At 41.8% G+C, this 19,590-nt stretch overlaps 1 protein-coding gene across 13 annotated transcripts in view; it reads right to left on the reverse strand.

The window, feature by feature from the left end:
* The window catches only part of ep400 (E1A binding protein p400), a gene marked incomplete at its 3' end in the record, with an annotated part of 86,436 nt that overhangs the window by 31,851 nt on the left and 34,995 nt on the right, over positions 1-19,590 (reverse strand). For 10 of the 13 annotated variants that reach the window (XM_080739396.1, XM_080739405.1, XM_080739401.1 and 7 more), the window contains 18 exons: positions 17,868-18,070; positions 15,796-15,965; positions 14,144-14,340; positions 13,240-13,351; positions 11,855-12,160; positions 10,368-10,442; positions 10,148-10,282; positions 9,586-9,630; positions 9,262-9,415; positions 7,425-7,660; positions 6,059-6,232; positions 5,732-5,779; positions 5,078-5,214; positions 3,321-3,377; positions 3,142-3,220; positions 2,161-2,373; positions 1,240-1,285; positions 482-588 (listed from right to left, as the gene is read on the reverse strand). In XM_080739396.1, coding sequence (XP_080595522.1) covers positions 482-588; positions 1,240-1,285; positions 2,161-2,373; positions 3,142-3,220; positions 3,321-3,377; positions 5,078-5,214; positions 5,732-5,779; positions 6,059-6,232; positions 7,425-7,660; positions 9,262-9,415; positions 9,586-9,630; positions 10,148-10,282; positions 10,368-10,442; positions 11,855-12,160; positions 13,240-13,351; positions 14,144-14,340; positions 15,796-15,965; positions 17,868-18,070 — 2,494 coding nt within the window. The remainder of the gene's footprint in view (positions 1-481; positions 589-1,239; positions 1,286-2,160; positions 2,374-3,141; positions 3,221-3,320; positions 3,378-5,077; positions 5,215-5,731; positions 5,780-6,058; positions 6,233-7,424; positions 7,661-9,261; positions 9,416-9,585; positions 9,631-10,147; positions 10,283-10,367; positions 10,443-11,854; positions 12,161-13,239; positions 13,352-14,143; positions 14,341-15,795; positions 15,966-17,867; positions 18,071-19,590) is intronic. The other 3 variants (XM_080739397.1, XM_080739404.1, XM_080739400.1) reach the window with 1 other exon arrangement.

The raw sequence follows: 19,590 nt of genomic DNA on the forward strand, positions 1-19,590 counted from the left end.
AAGTACTACACATATGGTGCATATATGGTGCATGGGCGTGCACGATACGTGCACTAAAAATTGATCCGTGCACTAGAAATTTAGGAACGTGGCATCCTGGTACTTGGCGGCCATCTTGAAAAGGGCATTCAATGAGTTAAGAATCAGTGATAGATAGCTTTAGTCTTTGTAGGGTTTTATTTATGAATACATTATTTACTTAATCTATGTTTGTGTTGTCGTAATGAGCAGTCTATAATAAGATGTGAAAACAATGGCCATTTTTAACTGTCTGGCAATGTTGGACCTCGCCAGCTTTGGAAACGGCTAAGCAGATCGCGTGCCCACAAAAGGCTGCCCATCTCTGCCCTAGAGGGTATGTTGGCTGTGTATTCTACTTTAATTCCATCTCGCCGCAACAGCACACGCATCATACATTCCTCTTTGTCACCGGGAGGCTGAGTCAAGCCAGAACAGGGGTGATTAAATGAACATGACTCACAGACAGGGTTCCTGGTATGACTGGAGATGCCAGGCGCTTGTTGGCCTGGAAGGGGCTTGGACCCACTCCAGCTACCGTGTTCACAATCACGTTCCCTCCTACAGTGGCTGGAAGGGACACAAGAGAGCAGAGAATTAAAACCAATTTAGGCCTAGAATTATTGAATGCTTTGAACCGGTGAAAAATAGCAGATATACAAGCTCACAGCGCGGCACCGAGTGCCGCGCTGCGAGCTTGTAGATCTGCTATTTTTGAAAAAAAGTTGTGAAGATGTGTGCAAATATTTGAATATGTATTTTTAAACCGAACGTTTGTAACTAGAATTTTGCTTCTGGGTGGTCCCTGGAACTAGATATTTTGAGATGCGGGTTCGTGGCCAAATAAATATCAGTTTGGGGGTCCTTCACATGAAAAGGTTTGAGCACCACTGACACAGCAGTCTCTCAAGAACAGACTAACTGAGCTCCAGTTAAGTTAAAAGGACCTTTTCTTTGATGATGGTTGGCCAGATTGCTGACATAGAAACATAGGTTTTTCAAATAACCTTAGAAGGATTCAAAAGACACCAATAGAATCGGGTCAAGATTCTAAATTTCACATATTTTTTTAAAATAGCAGATCTACAGAGTGCCGCGCTGTGAGCTTGTATATCTGCTATCTTTCAATATTTAAAGCATAAAATAATGATACACAATAATGTGTGGAAGAGCAAAAGCGTTTCATAATTTAAACCACGTGTGCCAAGTTAAAATACCTACCAGCCTGGATGGTTGTGCCCACAGCAGCATTTTTTATGGCTCCAGCCTTAAAAACGCACAGAAGTAAGCCATTATTTTTAAATAAATCAAATGAACGGCATTTGTTTAGATCTCACTATTATAGACTCATGCATGCACAACTGTCTGATTTTCTCTGGAGGACCTCAACACATCAATGCACAGAGCAAAGCAGTAAAACCTCCAGGATATGGGGCCAAACATACTAAAATGCATGCATTTGTGGTAGCCTACTCTATTCAGCCATTCTCAACTGGCCGCAGAGCTCCTCACAGTGGGTCGCGGAGGTACTGCACCAAATAGTTTAAACTAATAAATCATAACTAAATAAATCAAATGTATAATAAATTAAAAAATAACTTTGTCCTTGAAGGTTTTGCCTTATAGAGCAACAGAACTTCAATATGTTTTCTTAATTTAGACTAGTCATTTAGGCAGAATATTTAATTCAATCTTTGCAGTTAGCGACATGGCAAATGTTTGCGGGTCCTAATGCCCCTTTACTTACTTCAAATCGTCACTGTCGGGCAGAAACCTTGTATCTCCAAGTTTCAAATTTGTATGTTTTTTCCGCGAAGTAAAGCCCCGCTTCATCAGACAAGGCCGTCACAAAAAGTAGTGAAAACAGCAGATCTACAAGCACACAACGCCTCGCACCGCGAGGCGTTGTGTGCTTGTAGATCAGCTGTTTTCACAAATTTAGTTAATTTTTTAAATGATACAAAACTAACGCTTTTGGACATACACGGTTTCCACCCGACAACGACGATATACAAGTATTGCATTTAATCATGTATGTGTGGGCCTTGAGTTTACGAAAGGCTGAGAACCCCTGCTCTTAACGTGCTTCAGTCAAATTAATTCACCAAAAGGCAGATCACAAAGGCAGTTATTGGCTCTCACCAGGACAGCTGCGTTGGGCACGGCGGCGGCTCCAGCGACGGCCGCAGCCTGAGGGACTCCTGTGGCTTGAGGCTGGCCTGCGGCGGGAGCCTGGGCCTGGCCCGGTACGGCCTGGGCCTGGCCCGGTACGGCCTGGCCCGGGACGGCCTGGCCCGGTACGGCTCCAGCCTGTTGCTGGGCCAACAGCTGAGCCCTCTGCTGCTCCGCCATGGCCTGAGAACACAAGGGTGGTACACATTAGGGCATTAACGACTTGTGATTTTTGCAAGTCGTCGACTCGACTCAGTAAAAAGTTGAGTTGAAGAAGTCGACTTTATCGTTTGATGATGTCTTCACATCACACACGACCCCCCCCGTTATTTTGGGGGGGTCCCCAGATGATTAACACCAGGGGCCAAACTCGTTCAGTAACGATTTAAGGCCACTAGGGGTCACCCTGCCAAAAGGAGTTGTCTCGTTCCTGAACGAGACAACAAGGGGTTAACTGTACAGCTCTACGTGCATGCTGCGTGCTCTGTGAATGACCCTAGTCTATACGTCACCCCGTAGCTCAGAGAGAGAGAGAGAAAATGGCACGACCTGGCTACATTGATTTCCATTCTAGGCTGAAACATAAAAAGGGCTTTATCTATGAATGAGGTGAAAAGAACGCCAGGGAAGCAGAGATCTGATTGTTTTCACGGCGACACTTTACCGCGATGGTCGGCCGCGGTTTGGATTTTAGTTTCGCCAGCGTTTGTAAACAAATGGATTTTCTTCCTCAATCGTCAGTGGACACTCACGTGCACACGCACGAAGCTTCCGAGGCTCTTCAAAATAAAGCGTGAGTGAACGGCGGCAGCAGCAACAGCTAGAAATGTTAGAAACCTTGGCTTCCCATGTGTTAAAGGTTAAGTATTACATTAACTTCCCTTGCACACTCCATGCTGGAATGACAACATTAGTTTGCTGGGTTATTAACACTTTAAAGAGGCCTACTACCTTCTTCTCCTTGGCGATCCTCTCAGCACGTTGAGATGCCACCTGAATGGGTGGGAGGGGCTTATCATAGCTGATCCCGCTGTGAGATACAAACAAAAGCAGGGGAATTTCAGAGTACAGCTCTGTTTAGTGGACAGTAATAGATGGGAGAGGTTCAGGGGTCACTCGCATTGTTTTACCTTTCAGCGAGAACAGAAGCGTGTTTCGGATTCTTCTGGAAGGGGTTCATTCCCAAGCTGTGAAAGACAGAGAAGAAATGCAGTTATTATTACATTAACGTTTAACAGAGGGAAGATTTTCATCATGGCGTACAGTAGGTGTTTGATCACCCGTGTCCAAGATTAGATCAACATAAAATCCTCATCTCCAACATAACCTCTATATAAGGGTGGGCGATATGGAAAAATACAATATCACAATATTTTCCCAAGCTGTATCACGATACACAATTTTATCACAATTGGGTTTTTTTACGTTGGTTTTTATGGGTTTTTTCAAGCTACTAGTAGTAAAAACTAGACTCTATGGGTTCCTTTGGGGGTCTAAATTGAATTTTACAAGTATGTAACTCTGACTATACAAATGAAACCAAATGGACCCGTAAGGGTCATTTGTATGCTGTCAGAGTTAAGCGGAGACCATGACATTTTAAAGTTTGAGAACTACTGATTTAGACCAAAATGCAGGCTTAAATTGAATTCTGCAATGAATCTCTGTATTAACGATTGAACAGGATTTTTTACAATTGTATTTTTTCCTCAATTGTATCACGATATATACGATACCTCTGAAAACGATATTTATCACCATATTGCCCACCCCTACCTCTATATACCGTCTACAATTCAGCCATCCTCCCATCTGAGCCAATGAAGACAATACAATGGAAAGGTTGACTGCATAGACCTTTAAAATAAATCAGGACTCTTTGTTTTATCCCAACCTTTGGCGTTTTCTCTCCCAGGGTTTTCACCACAACCTGTAGTTCATTATATATTTGGCTGTTGACTGCTTTGTTTTAATTTGTAATGCCGTTTACTTTCCTAAACACATACAAAACGATTTAATTGCTTGGAAACTATAACCGTCCAAATTCATCCCTGGCTTAGGCTTTGATTAAGGCGCTCAGATTTTACACTGAGCTTTGCAAAACAAAGGCTCTGTGTCCACACAGATGACATCACTCCGTGGACAACGTTCCACTCAAAACCTCTTGAAAACCCGAACGTTTATATTTATATTTAACACCAGCTTAACCCATTTAGGCCTAGAATTATTGAATGCTTTAACTATTGAAAAATAGCAGATATACAAGCTCACAGCGCGAGTGCCACGCTGTGAGCTTGTAGATCTGCTATTTTTGAAAAAGTTGTGAAAATGTGTGCAAATCTTTGAATATATGTATTTTTTAAAGCGAACGTTTGTAACTAAAATTGTGCTTCTGGGTGGTCCCTGTAACTAAATATTTTGAGATGGGGGTCCGTGGCCAAATACATATCAGTTTGGGGGTCCTTCACATGAAAAGGTTTGAGAACCACTGACATAGCAGTCTCTCAAGAACAGACTAACTGAGATCCAGTTAAGTGAAAAGGACCCTTTCTTTGACGATGGCTGGCCAGATTGCTGACATAGAAACATAGGTTTTTCAAAAAACCTTAGAAGGATTCCAAAGACACTTATAGAATCGGGTCAAAATTCAAATTTTCACGATTTTTCAAAAATAGCAGATCTACAAGCTCGCAGCGTGCTGTGAGCTTGTAAATCTGCTATTTTTCAATAGTTAAAGCATAAAATAATGATACACAATAATGTGTACCCGTTCTAAAATGGGTTTAATTTTCTAATGAGGTGGCGCTTTCATTGCTGAAGCAGATAGAGATGGTCTGGTCGAGAGGCAAGCACAAAAAGCACTGTCTGACCAATGACAGCCACTCACAGGGGTTTGATGGGCGGACTCCTCTTGCTGGCGATGATCTTCATGAGTTCGAAGCGGCTGTTGTACAGCTGGATGTGAGTGGCGTTGTCGTCCTGCGTGTAGATCTGACAGGTCCGCAGGGGGCGGCTGTTCTTGGCCTGGTGGAGAACAAGATATATTGAGAAAGTAATCAATAGAATAGTCGCTACGAAAATAATAATCAATGGTTGCAACTAGGGATGCCCAGATCGGGATCGGGAGATCGGGATCGGGGGAGATCGGGGCCGATTTCAAAAGATCGGAATCGGGAGAAAAAGATCGAGAAACACCTTGTCTTTATATATTTAAAAAATATATAAGCTGATGAGCTTTATTTTCTTTTGATACAATGCTGCACTAAGTGAAAAAAGAAGCTTGGATAGAATGGATACTGTTATTTAAATAAAAAAAACAACCTTAAAGGACAACATAAAAGCATTTTTCTTTTCTTTTTCCATAATGCATTGCCGAAAGATCGGATCAGGAAGGATCGGGGTCGAATCGGGAGCAAAAATATTAGATCGAGAGCAAAAAAACGTGATCGGGGCATCCCTAGTTGCAGCCCCATACAGACGAGTCGAAGGATTCCACAGCAGCGAACCGTCCACTGTCAATAAAGAATGCATCGAGTGGTACCTTATATATGCTCTTTGTTTTCTTCTTGGGGTTGGCTTCATACACCAGCTGCAAATGAGAAGACAAACGAGTCAGCTGAGTACTGCAGAGAACCAGAAACAAGGTCACAGGGTCTGGTTTTAACCACTTAAAGACCCTATACTTGACCCGCTCTTTTTTCCCGAAAAAAGCTGATCTGCAAGTTCACAGCTGCAACTCGTTGCAAGCTTGTAGATGTGCTATTTCCGGCGAATGTGCTTTCCAGAATAGGGGGATGTATATATTAGGGTTCAACTGGTTTCAAGTGAGAACTACAAGCCTAGACGGTGACCGGTGAGTCTCGATTACCTTTCCCTCCTCTCTGGGTATGATGACATTCTCATAGCGGTTGCGACACTGCTTGGGGGAGCGGTAGATGCGGCTGCAGGAGTTGACGACGTCACTGACCAGGTCCCAGTTTGGGGTGTGTGCAGGAGACACGATAGTCAGGTTCAGAGGCAGTTCCAGGAGCTGCTTGACAGCCTGGCAGGGAGACGGACACAAGGATGTGTTATAACAAGCCAGGAAATCTAAGACAAACTACTCATTCCAACAGTGTTGATTTCGTCGACTAAAACTATGACGAAAAATGTTCGTCGACTGCATTTTTTTCACTGACGAAAACTAAATAAAAACTAAATAAAAACTAAGCTGTGATGACTAAAACTAAGACTAAATATATTGTCAATTTCGTCAACAAAATAAAAACTAGACTAAAACCTTAGGGAGGGACTAGTGGAGAAGAGAGTCATTTTATTTTTGGTTGGTCTCAGGTGTTGCGTGCTGAAAATAGCAGATCTACAAGCTCACAACGCGTCGCGCTGCGGCGCGTTGTGAGCTTGTAGATCGGCTATTTTCAGCACACACCAAATGTAAAATCAGCCATTACAATGTCATCAAGGCCTTTCAGTTGACTAAATCAACTGTAGATTTAGTCGCCGAAAAATCTTTTGATATTTAGTCGACTAAAATTAGACTAAAACAAAAACTTTTCAGGTGACTAAATTATGACTAAAACTAAATTACATTTTATTCAAAAGACTATGACTAAAACTAAATCAAAATTTGCTGTCAAAAACAACACTGCATTCCAATTGTGTAATTAATTGAGATAAAGTATGCTTAGCTGTGCTATGCCTTTTTTTTTATTTTGTTGCAATACTGGCAATAGTTTGCAATCCATCTCAGATTTTATTGATAAAACTTGTAAATAGGGCTGTCACGATTATGACATTTTACATGACGATTAATTGTCACTCAAATAATTCCGATTAACGATTTAATTGTGTTTTTTGTCTTTGACAATTACATTATTTGACAACTCTACAAAGAACATTGATAGTGGAAATAGCCGATCTACAAGCTTGTAGATCTGCTATTTCCACTATTTTTAAAATGTTTGAACATATATAAACATCTTTCAAAATGCAAACGATTATGACGATTATCACAAAATAATTGCGATTATGTCAACTAATTGCGATTAGACGATTATGTAATAATTGTGACAGCCCTACCAATAATGCATTCATGCTATCTTGTCCGTTTAGAAACTCGTCACGGCAAAGCCAAAAGGCCCATTTCCAGATGTGTGGCTAATCAGGCTTCTATATTATGCCAGTCCATTCCATGTTAATTAAGGCTTGGCCGCGAGGATGGACCAGAGAGCCAGTACCTGAAGCAGAGCCCAGTCCTCGCTGATGAGCCATTCTGGGTTGTCCTGGCCAACCTCCATGGCAGGCTTAACCAGAGAGGGCAGCGGCTTGGCGAAGGGCGCCTGCTGCTTGAGGGAGAAGTTCTTCTTCTGGTCCTTGCCCTCGCGTCGAACTTTGAGCATGCTGGCCTTCTCGAAGAGGGAGCGCGGCGGGATGACGGTCTCGCCGTGGCCCTTCTTCTTCTTCCTGGCCGCTGCTGGACGCAAAGCGCGTTGGTGAAGGAGAGGGAAACAATGCAAGACTGGAACATAACATATATATATCGTCGTTGTCGGTGGAAACCTTGTATGTCCAAGACTGTTCGTTTTGTATTTATCATTTTAAAATGATCCGATCTAGAAGCAGATCTGCTGTTTTCACTAGTCTTGTGCGACGGCCTTGTATGATGAAGCAGGGCTTTACTTCGCGAAAAAACACACATTTGAAACTTGGAGATACAAGGTTTCTGCCCGATAGTGACGATATGTTGGGTTCCCTTGACATTTACAACTAAACCTTTAACTGCTTCCAAATGCGTACAAATCATACCAGGGGTCTTCAACAGGGGGCCCGGGACCCCTAGGGGGTCCTCAGACCTTTTTTTCTCCTTTTTTTAATATTAACCACTTGAACCCTAGCGTCCATATTCGGAGAACTTTAGCCAAAAATAGCAGAGCTTGTAGATCAGCTATTTTTGGCACAGAGGTTTTGTAGAGGGGGAAAAGAGCAGACCAAGTACAGAGTGAAAGGTCAACTTTATTAAGTATTGACTGTTCAAGTGGTTTAATATCTGAAAACACAAATTGACATGAATCCAAAATACACTGATGATTGTGCTGTCAAACAATTAAAATATATGGAATCTACAAAACAGTTGTGGGGGGTCCCTGCTTCATGTCTATCTTGGCCTGAAAACGTTGAAGACCCCTGTCATATACTATCAGTCTGTGATGACGCATCCGCATATATTTCACAGTAATAATCATAATCAAAACAAGCCCTACAGTGTTTCAAAGGAGAAGGGAACAATTCTAGATTGGACCTTTAACAGCAACTGAGCCAGAAAGTTGAAGTGGTTAGTTGATTCTAGACAGAAGCATTCAGGAAATGACAAAACAGTTCACATTGCAGTGCAAAGCATAGCAGAAAAAGTACAGAATCAGAATCAAGAATAATATGAAAGCCCATGAACCCAGAAAGGTTGTTAACAGTAATCAAGTGTCTGCATCTCTCGAGCCCTGGAAGGAACAGCATCCAACAGGGAGGGAAGAGAGCAAAGTAGTCTGTCCCCATGTAAAGCCAGAAACACTGCACTGATTATAGGAGGTACTGGTGTTAGAAAGGGAGAAACAGAAACGCAGGGCTGTCTAGAAGAGCTTGAACACAATAATAGCTAAGACTAGGGCTGTCACGATATGACATTTTACATGACGATTAATTGTCACTCAAATAATTGGCGATTAACGATTTAATTGTGTTTTTGTCGTTGATAATTACATTTCTGTTTGGCTTTTAGGCTTTGAAGTTGTACATGGTAGATATGACACTTAACCTAAATATACAAAGAAATTACTGACATATTTGACAACTTACTACTTAAAAAATAACTTTGATAGCCGATCTACAAGCTCACTTGTGAGCTTGTAGATCTGCTATTTCCACTATTTCGGACATTTTTTCAACATTCACGATTATGACGATTATGACAAAATAATTGCGATAATGTCAAATAATCACGATTAGACGATTATGTAATAATTGTGACAGCCCTAGCCTAGACCTGATCCAGTGTATTTGTTAGTAGGTCTCCTTCCATACCTGACGGGTCCATTTTGAGCCTCTTATGTTCCTTGCGCACATAGATCGGAGGCAGTTTGGCCTCGGGCATAGGCGCGGTGTCGTACATCAGACACATCACAGAATCAATGTAGATGTCGTTGTCATCCTGCGGCGGGGTTGGAGGAGTCCACAGCTTCGAATGGAGGGGAATGGAAACAATACAATAAGTTAGATTGAAACATGAACAAAACCTTATGACCAGGGGTCATTAGTAATATCCGCAAAAGTCATCAGAAACTCACAAAAACAGGAAATCGATGAATGGAATCTAGATGCATTTGTTTCGTTATGAATGCGTCTTACCGGCATGATCTCGGTATGGCCGTCTTCTGCATCAAATACGTACTCCTGTTGACAGAAAAGGTAGAAAATACCAGCTGGTGTCAGATACCAGCTGAATGCCAAACATGCACCCTTTAAATCAGGGTTCTTCGACAGGGGGTCCGGGACCACTTGGGGGTCCTCATAGTTACTATAGGGGGTCCTCCAAATCTTTGTGTGAAAGAAACCTTTTTTCCTCCCTTTTCATATTAACCACTTTCCCAAAAATAGCCGATCTACAAGCTCACAACGCCTCGCAGCGCGAGGCGTTGTGAGCTTGTAGAGCGTCTATTTTGGGCAAAGAGGTTTGGTGTTGAGGGGAAAAAGAGCAGACTAAGTACAGGGTGAAAGGTCAAGTTTATTAAGTAGTGACAGTTCAAGAGGTTAAATATCTGAAAACACAAATTGACACGAATCCAGAATACACTGATGATTGTGCTGTCAAACAAAACTATATGGAAACTATGAAAATGTTGAAGACCCCTTGCTTTAAATGATCGAATGATCATTTCAGAGGAGCAGAGCATGTTGAACGCCACATCACCATGTTGTAGGCATCCTCTCTGGTGTAGGTGAACAGATCCTCCTCTCCCTCCAGGACCAGTCTCTCCTCTTCCTCCGTCTTCAGCTTCTTGAGTTGCTCCAGTTCCCAGCCTCTCTTGGCACACTCGAGTCTCTCCTGTGGGAACAAAACACCCCCGGTTAGTTCAGTGTAACAACAAATAAAATGATACGTAAATCACGACGACAACAGAAGTTATTACCTTTATGAAGCTTTCGTCGTCGCTGACGTGAAGGTACTCGAGGTAATGCAGGGCGTACATTTCAATTGGTGTGAGCTGGTGGAGAAGAGCAAGGGGTATTAACCGCAGCAAAAAAACTGATCTTTGTGAGTGTGCGTATTTTATAATGTTACCATGGGCAGTTTTTCCATGTCATGCCTCACATTATTATATTACAGGGGTCTTCAACAGGGGGCCCGGGACCCCTAAGGCCCTAAGGGGTCCTCAGAGTTACTACAGGGGGTCCTCCAAATCTGTGATTTAATCCGGTTGCTCCGTAGGACCGTATGTAATTGTCTCTGTCCGTAACCTTACGGACAACACTCAACCCGACGGATTAAAACCTATAAAGACGTACGTACGCTTGAACTACCCGTGGCGAACTTTTGTCAACCGTGGCAGTAGTGAGGACAATTACTTATGACAGCGGTTCTGAAACTATGTGTTCCAACAAGAAATATAATTTAGCAAGAAACGGGAAAAAAGGAACGTCATTGCAATCACTGAAGAGGACGTCTCGACTCCTCACAGTCACAGCCTCAAGCGGCTTTATTGGCATGAAAAAACATACACACAAACGCGCACACACTCACACCGCCTGTCCTCCAACAACGAGACGGGTGCAGAGCACTGTGTTTTGTTATAATTACTCAGTCCGGGTGGTTAACTCACTTGCTGCCATTTAACAATACCTTCGTACTCCAATCCTGCCATGAGTCTCCATAGACTTCCATGTAATCAGTAGTGCACGGATAATGCACACCCATGCCTAGATCATGCACCACGTGTGTCCACATTGCTCACAGCTTTCAAACAAAAAAATCAGAATGGAAATCCGTTCAGGCATTCATGAGTTAACAGCCACTATGTTTTCCTATAATGTAAACAAAAATGGCTGCCATGCTTGAAAGATGGGGTTGCTATGGGGGTTAAACATGCGATTTCGCGATCGCTATCATGCCTACTATCGTTTTTGGGGTCAAAAAATTTTTTTTTGATTTTTTTTTTTTTTTTTTTTTTTTCAAAATTCTCGTGTTCCTCGGGCATGGCAGGGAGGTACATCGCGAAATTCTCGGGTTCCTCGTTTTTGGCAGCAAATGAGTTAATCTGTACCCCGGTCCGTCGCGGAGTTGCATTTACCACGATAACATCACGTCGGTCGTCGGGTCAAGAAATTCTGTGGTTCTACATATTTTGGATAAAGAACCACCTCCATGTGGTGCGCGGCCCAAACGGGGGCAGAATTGGAACGGAGAGCAGGTCGGCACGTAAATAACGTAGAGAGGAACTATGCATGTTGATGGATCTACCGTACGTACTCTCTCACCCAAAAACATACACAAAATCACGCATACGTAACTATAAACGGTCCTTAAGGGTTCCTTGGCCTGAAAACGTTGAAGACCCCCGTTATAACAAATTAGATGTGTTCGCTCAGGGTGAAACTGAGCGCCCCCCGTCTCATTTACCTGGTCCATGACGGCATTGAGCTCCTCTATCTGAGCGGGCTCCTCCATGAGCTGCGCTCCCCCCTCCTCCTCCTCCCGTCCGTCCGCGGGCCCTTGCTTCTCCTCGTCCTGCTGCTGCTGCTGCGCCTCCTGCTGCTCCTCCGCCGCCGTGGCGTCCAGGTCGATGCTGTGCAGAGCCTGGATGTACGGCCGAGCCACGCGCGGCGAGATGGCCTCGGAGGGCGACGGCTCCTGGTGCAGCACCACAAACTCCTCCACCTTCTCTCCCGTGCCCGCCTCCACCTCGAACATGTCCTGGATGGTCCGCTGAAACCGGTGAAAAATACCAGTGAAAAATAGCAGATATACAAGCTCACAGCGCGGCACCGAGTGCCGCGCTGCGAGCTTGTAGATCTGCTATTTTTGAAAAAGTTGTGAAAATATGTGCAAATCTTTGAATATAATTATGTATTTTCAAAGCGAACGTTTGTAACTCAAATTTTGCTTCTGGGTGGTCCCTGGAACTAGATATTTTGAGATGGCGGTCCGTGGCCAAATAAATATAATTTTGGGGGTCCTTCACATGAAAAGGTTTGAGCACCACTGACATGGTAGTCTCTCAAGAACAGACTAACTGAGCTCCAGTTAAGTGAAAAGGACCTTTTCTTTGACGATGGCTGGCCAGATTGCTGACATAGTTTTTCCAAAAATCTTAGAAGGATTCAAAAGACACTTATAGAATCGGGTCAAAATTCCAATTTTCACGATTTTTCCCGCCTCCACGTCAAACATGTCCTGGATGGTCCGCTGTGTCAAGCGCCGCAATGTTCAGAGTGTTACGTTACAACAAAGACAACGTGGTACAGGGACAGCTGCATCATGTTATGCAGGGGTATCTGCACATTTCTAACGTGCAGATACTAATTTATGGACTTTTTAATACCTCTAAAACAGGGGTGCCCACACTTCTTTGACATGCGATCTACTTTTAAAATGACTAGCTCAACATGATCTACCCATCCAAAATGTTTTAGCCGAGGGCCTAAGGGGGGGGCTTTGGAATAGTTGTGAGCATGTAGATCTGCTATTTTCACAATAGAACCGTGTTATACAAAATGTAATGTCTCAACTCTTAGTGCTAGTCAGTGTGTGTGGGGGGGGGGGGGGGGGAGGGTCCCAGTTAAAATATGACTATTTTGGGGGTCGCGGCCTTAAAAGGTTGAGAACCACTGTGCTGACACAGTGCAAAGCAAGGTATACTATGTGCATTAAATTATACATTTGGATCAATATGTACACGTTACATTTTCACAGTCAAATATTAATAATCGTGGATTTTGTACATTGAAGGGATCAATGCTCTTTGGTGACCATGCGGGGACAGTGCTACTGTGAGCTTATGCTACCTGTGTGAGGAAAGCCAGGGTGTAGTCTGTTCCCTGGGCAGCCACCTCCCTGATCAGGTCCTTTGTGCCATTTTTCAACAGCTTCTCTTCAATGGAATGACCACTTTCCAGCCTGGATGGGACACACAGTATTCATTGTTACCTTACAAATGCACCATTGGGTTCCTCCAACGTTTGTGATAATGTAATTGATATATGTATAGGTATATATAAAGGCATATTTGTTCCATAATAAAAGGATGTGAATACAAAAAAGCAGAATGCTGGATCATGTCATTAACCCATTTAGGCCTAGAATTATTGAATGCTTTAACCAGTGAAAAATAGCAGATTGCAAGCTTGTAGATCTGCTATTTTTGGAAAAAAGTAGTGAAAATCTGTGCAAATCTTTGAATATATGCATTTTCAAAGCGAATTGTATTTGAGTTAGCGTTTGTAACTCAAATTTTGCTTCTGGGTGGTCCCTGGAACTAAATATTTTGAGATGCGGGTCCGTGGCCAAATACATATCATTTTGGGGGTCCTTCACATGAAAAAGTTTGAGAACCACTGACATGGTAGTCTCTGAAGAACAGACTAACTGAGCTCCAGTTAAGTGAAAAGGACCTTTTCTTTGACGATGGCTGGCCAGATTGCTGACATAAAAACATAGGTTTTTTTTCAAAAAACCTTAGAAGGATTCAAAAGACACTTATAGAATCCGGTCAAAATTCAAATTTTCACGATTTTTTCAAAAATAGCAGATCTACAAGCTCGCAGCGCGGCACTCGGTGCCGCGCTGTGAGCTTGTATATTTGCTATTTTTCAGTAGTTAAGGCATAAAATAATGATACACAATAATGTGTACCCGTTATGAATGGGTTGTATTGATCCCTGGGGGGAAATTCAAGACTGAATCAGTCACCTATATATGTGTATATCCTTTGAGCGCCCAATCTTGTCGCACCACTCCTGCGTGCGGGCGTCCATGCTGGGGTTGAGGTCGGTGTCGTAGAAGATGATGGTGTCGGCATCAAACACTGTTCCCACGGTAGAGCAGCATCGGTTGGTCAGGATGCTACAGAACACCTGCCTGTTCCTGTTAAACCTCTTCATGTTCTCCTGAATGGAGGCAAGAGGAGAAAAAGCCATGTTTATATTGAGACAAACATGTAGTCACAGTCCAAGGGCGATGTGTTTAAAGGGTCAACAATAAGCAAGTTGGTATTAGATATGTCTGTTATGCACACTGCTACGGTGTGCCTTCGTGTTGTCTTCAGCACTGTTTCCAAAAATGTGGGTCGGGACACATTTTTGGGTCACACATTTTTATCGGTTCCTTAATTTTTTTTGTTTCTTACATTTTATTTTTAATTATTATTTCAAAGAATATTTTCCACAAACATTCCCCAAAAAGAAAAACATTTCATGAATTAAGAAACAAATTCAATGATTTTTCCTAGTAATTTCATGAAGAAATCAAAGAAAACCAAAGAAATTCCATAAAATGTTTGAGAAATAGTGAAAATAGCCGATCTACAAGCTCTCAACGCGGTGCGAAGCGACGAGTTGTGAGCTTGTAGATCTGCTGTTTTCACTAGTTTGGGTCCCAGGGCAAACTTTGAATTTCTCTTTTGGGTCACAAGCTAAAATGTTTGGGAACCACTGATCTACAGTATGTGTTTGCGACGGTCGCATTACACCCTGAGAATTCTCGTAGCTTGTAATAATTCATCTGAAACGGTTTTGAATAACACCAAGTGTTTTTAAGAGATTATAGCATCTCATTTCCCCTTGACAATACCCAGCCTTAAAAACAGCTCAAACGTAACTTCTTAATTTGATGGTACTAATATAAGTGTGTGGCAGTCCAGTGAATTGAAGCTAGAATAAAAAAGACCTAAAGGACTAGTGTGTGTCGACTAATTTGACGCCTTCATTCACTGCAATCATTATTCTTACAAACCAGCAACACCGGGTCAAGTTCACTCTGCTTACTGAGCCAGAAAGTTGAAAGTGGTTAGTTGATTCAAGACAGAAGCGTTCAGGAATTGACAGGACAGTTCATGTTGCGGTGCAAAGCATAGCAGAAAAAGTACAGAATCAGAATCAAGAATAATATAAAAGCCCATGAACCCAGAAAGGTTGTTGATAATAATCAAGTGTCTGCATCTCTCGAGCCCTGGAAGGAACAGCATCCAACAGGGAGGCAAGAGAGCAAAGTAGTCTGTCCCCATGTAACGCCAGAAACACTGCACCGATTATAGGAGGCACTGGTGTTAGAAAGGGAGAAATAGAAACGCAGGGCTGTCTATGAGAGCGTGGACACCCTTATTGTTGTGCAAATATTAGACATTATGCAATTTATACACATTGGTGTCTTTGTACAGGATTTGTCTCAATATGTCTCAGTATGGCATCAAGACAAACCTTTGTCCTGTGCATCGATGAAATGTCAGGAATGGTGTGTAATTGGTGTCATTTGATTTAAATTAATTTGGCCAATCAATGTGATTCTCATTAAAACTTAAGTAAACATTCTTGTCTAGAGCTCATCTGATCGGTTACTGGTTCTACCTGTCGTTCTTCGGGGTCGAGGCTTTCATCCACGCGCATGTAGGTGAGCTGCCTGTGGTCTAGGAAAGCCTCTAGGATGTCCAGCATCTTCACCATCTGGGTGAAGATGAGGACACGGCGGCTCTCTGACCTCAGCTTCTGGAGCAGGATGGCCAGAGCCTCCAGTTTACCTTTAAGGGAGAGAAAGCTGTCAGAATGCGCTCAATGCAGTCATTGGCTGCCATCTATCAATGGAATATAGAAATCAGTACAGATCAGAGTAGGGCTGCACGATTTTGGGAAAATATCTAATTGCGATTTTTCTGAATAATATTGCGATTGCGATTTTCTTCACGATATTTTTGTTAAAAGTTTGATACTGTATAATAAATTATTTTAACCAAATAAAATCACTTCACTACCTTAAGTCAAGCTTCCGTTGAAAATGTATTGTGTAACTGATTATTAATAACTAGGCAAATTGGCAATCATGCAAATGGTTTGATTCAGTTCAGTTATATTTTCAAAAGATTCCCTTTTATTTTGCTTATTAGCAATATAAAACGTTTTTATATTCAGAAAGATCTCAGTAATGGTATTGTCTGCCTCTCATTACTGTCAAGGAAGAAAGTACTGTATGCACCCTAAGACACACTATAAGTTTGAGATGTGTGCAGGGGACGGAGGAGGGGAGCCACCATCACACATAAATCACTTTTGCGATTATTTGCACCGTTGCGATTTTGCTAATTGCGTGGTTCCAAATCGCGATTTCGGTTTAAAAACGATTAATTGTGCAGCCCTAGATCAGAGCGCAGGACTCATCTTACGACAGGGTTCATGTGTGATTTATCAAACATTCGTATCCCATACGATTTCGGCGCTGAACCGATTCAGATAACCAGGGTTCCCACACATCTTTACCAATTAATTTCCTAAACTTTTCCAAAACTTTTCCAGAATATTTAACCCGATTTCCAGGACTATATAACAATAATCCAGCTCAATAACAAGTCGGCTTACTCCTATGCGCAATGCACAAAGACAGGTAGTGTATGCCCGTGGTTCTCAACCTTTTCAGGCCGTGACCCCCGAAATAATCATATTTGAAGAGAGTTGAGGAATTTTGTATAACACGGTTTTATTGTGAAAATAGACGATCTACATGCTCACAACGAGCATGTAGATCTGCTATTTTCACAATTTCTGCCTCTAATATTTGACAATTTGGCCAATGTTTAATTTGTCATTTCAGTATTAGCAAAATCAATAACGAAAGACAATGCATAGTTATTTTTTCCAGGACCTTCCAGGACCCTTGATCAATTCCAAAACTTTTCCAGTACTGGAAAAATATTTTTCTAATTTCAAAATATTTCCAGGAATTTTATGACCGTGGGAACCCTGGATAACACAACCCTCTGTCAGAGGCGCGTCCCCGCCAATAACAAAAGAGCTAATTCTCCATTAGAAAGTTACCCCTCCAATCATGACATGATTTGGGCATAACACACGCCCAATGTTGGTGAGAGAATAATAAATGCTGACTATTAAGGTGAGATCAGAGCAAACCCGTTCTTCGGTCTGCTGTAAGCTTGATAAATGAGGGCCAATATGACCACATTCAAACACAGATGGTATGGTGGGGCATTTCAGGGCAGAATTGTCACGTGAACTTGTCACCCTATAATGTGGTATGGAGCAGTGCTTCTGAGGGTCGGGACCCCCAGGGGGATCCCCAAATTATTTTGGCGAGTCCTCCAGATGATTAACTTAATGTGCAACATTGTTTTCTCTCTCAACTGCAAACAAACCAACACAAAGTTGAAGTGTATAGCGGGTATCTGCACATATCGAAAGTGACAATTTAAGGACTTTTTAAAGGACTTTTTAATTGGCCAAAATGTAAAATATTAGAGGCAGAAATTGTGAAAATAGCCAATCTACATCGTTGCGAGGCGTTGTGAGCATGTAGATTGTCTATTTTCACAATAGAACCGCGTTATACAAAATGGAATGCCTCAACTCTTAGTGCTCGTCAGGGTGGGGGGGTCCCCAGTTAAAATATGATATAACATAATTACTAAGCTAACCTGAGTCCATCTGCATCAACTGCAGATCAGGGCAGTGGAAGAGACGGCGGGATGCGAGACGGCGGATATCAGTGTTGTGCGGAGCGGTGGCCTCGTGGAGCCTGCGGCTGAGAGACTTCTGCTCCAGGCTGTAGGGGACTGGGGGATTGGCTGCGTACAGCTGAGGTGGAGGGGCCACTGCTGCAGGGATCACACAGGACAACCTGGAAGATGGACAAGGAAAGAATAACGTTTTGACTTGGGTAAACTACTAGGGGTGTAAAGATACAATTGAACCCATTTAGGCCAAGAATTATTGTATGCTTTAACCGGTGAAAAATAGCAGATATACAAGCTCGCAGCGCGGCACTCGGAAAAAGTCGTGAAAATGTGTGCATGTTTCAAAGCGAACGTTTGTAACTCAAATTGCTGTTTGAGCCAGATTGCTGACATAGAAACATAGGTTTTTCAAAAAAAAAACCTTAGAAGGATTCAAAAGACACTCAAAAATAGCAGATCTACAAGCTCGCAGCGCGGCACTCGCGCTGTGAGCTTGTATATCTGTAATTTTTTAATAGTTAAAGCATAAAATAATGATACACAAAATGTGTGCCCGTTCTAAATGGGTTAACAACGATACGATACGCATCACGATACATGCATGACGATACGATACATTGATGATATTGGTTCATTCATGGCGATTCGATTCGATTCAATGATTTAAAATCAATATAGTAACTATTTAGCAAATGAATTAAATCTGTGTGAAACGTGTCAATAGTGCATGTTTGTAAGGGAAACATCTATTATTATGGATATAAATAAGTAAACACTGTGATTATCTAGTAAATATACATTGACATTATATTTCAACACATATGGACAAACCCGCACCTTGACATGAACACAGAGATTACACACATTTATCGATAGACCAAGAGTAGCGATATGGAATGGAAAAGTAATTAAACTCCTCTTTTTCATTTGAAAACAATTTGATACCGATTATCTGTATTGTAAAACGATACCGATACGATACAAAGCCAAACCATTTTTTGTGTTTTTTTTTTACACCGTTTACGGTAAACGTGTATAACATATCTCTGTTTCTTGAATTGTTATCATCATGAAATGAGTATTCTTATCAAGTCCTTTATTTACATATACATTCTTTGTTTTTAAATTCTTTTCACTTTTTTCTTCTTTTTTCTTTCTTCTTCCATCTTTTTTTTCTCTTTTTTTATTTGTTTTCTTTTATGAAAAAAAACAAACAAAAAACAATAATAATCTGAACACTCTTATAACTAATAAATGTCTTAATTCATGAATACGTAGGATAGGCATTCACAAGCTTTCAGCTTCAGCCTATTCCTTTTGATCACCTGTAACACTGATTATATGAATGTATGACCTGTAAAATGTGATGATCAAATAAACAAAAAAAAAAAAAAACTAAAACCGGTACAATATATGCTTTTGCATATCGATATAGTAGATAATTGCAAATTAAAATCGATTTTTTGATTCAGTTACTATATCGTTACACCTCTAGTAACTACGTTATTGCTAAATACAGCATAATTTTATTTGGGCAATTTTGTGCAAAGGTTAAGTAACAAGCTGCTCTCCGCCACATAAGTATGCGATAACGTCTTGCTGCGCAGTCATTATGGCTTATATGGACACGACGGGCTGATAATTCCCCGAGGTGGAGCCGAGGGGAATTATCAAGTATTTCCTT

The sequence above is a fragment of the Nannobrachium achirus genome (genome assembly GCF_963921795.1).
Source record: "Nannobrachium achirus genome assembly, chromosome: 12".
In the NCBI taxonomy this organism is placed as follows: Eukaryota; Metazoa; Chordata; class Actinopteri; order Myctophiformes; family Myctophidae; genus Nannobrachium; species Nannobrachium achirus.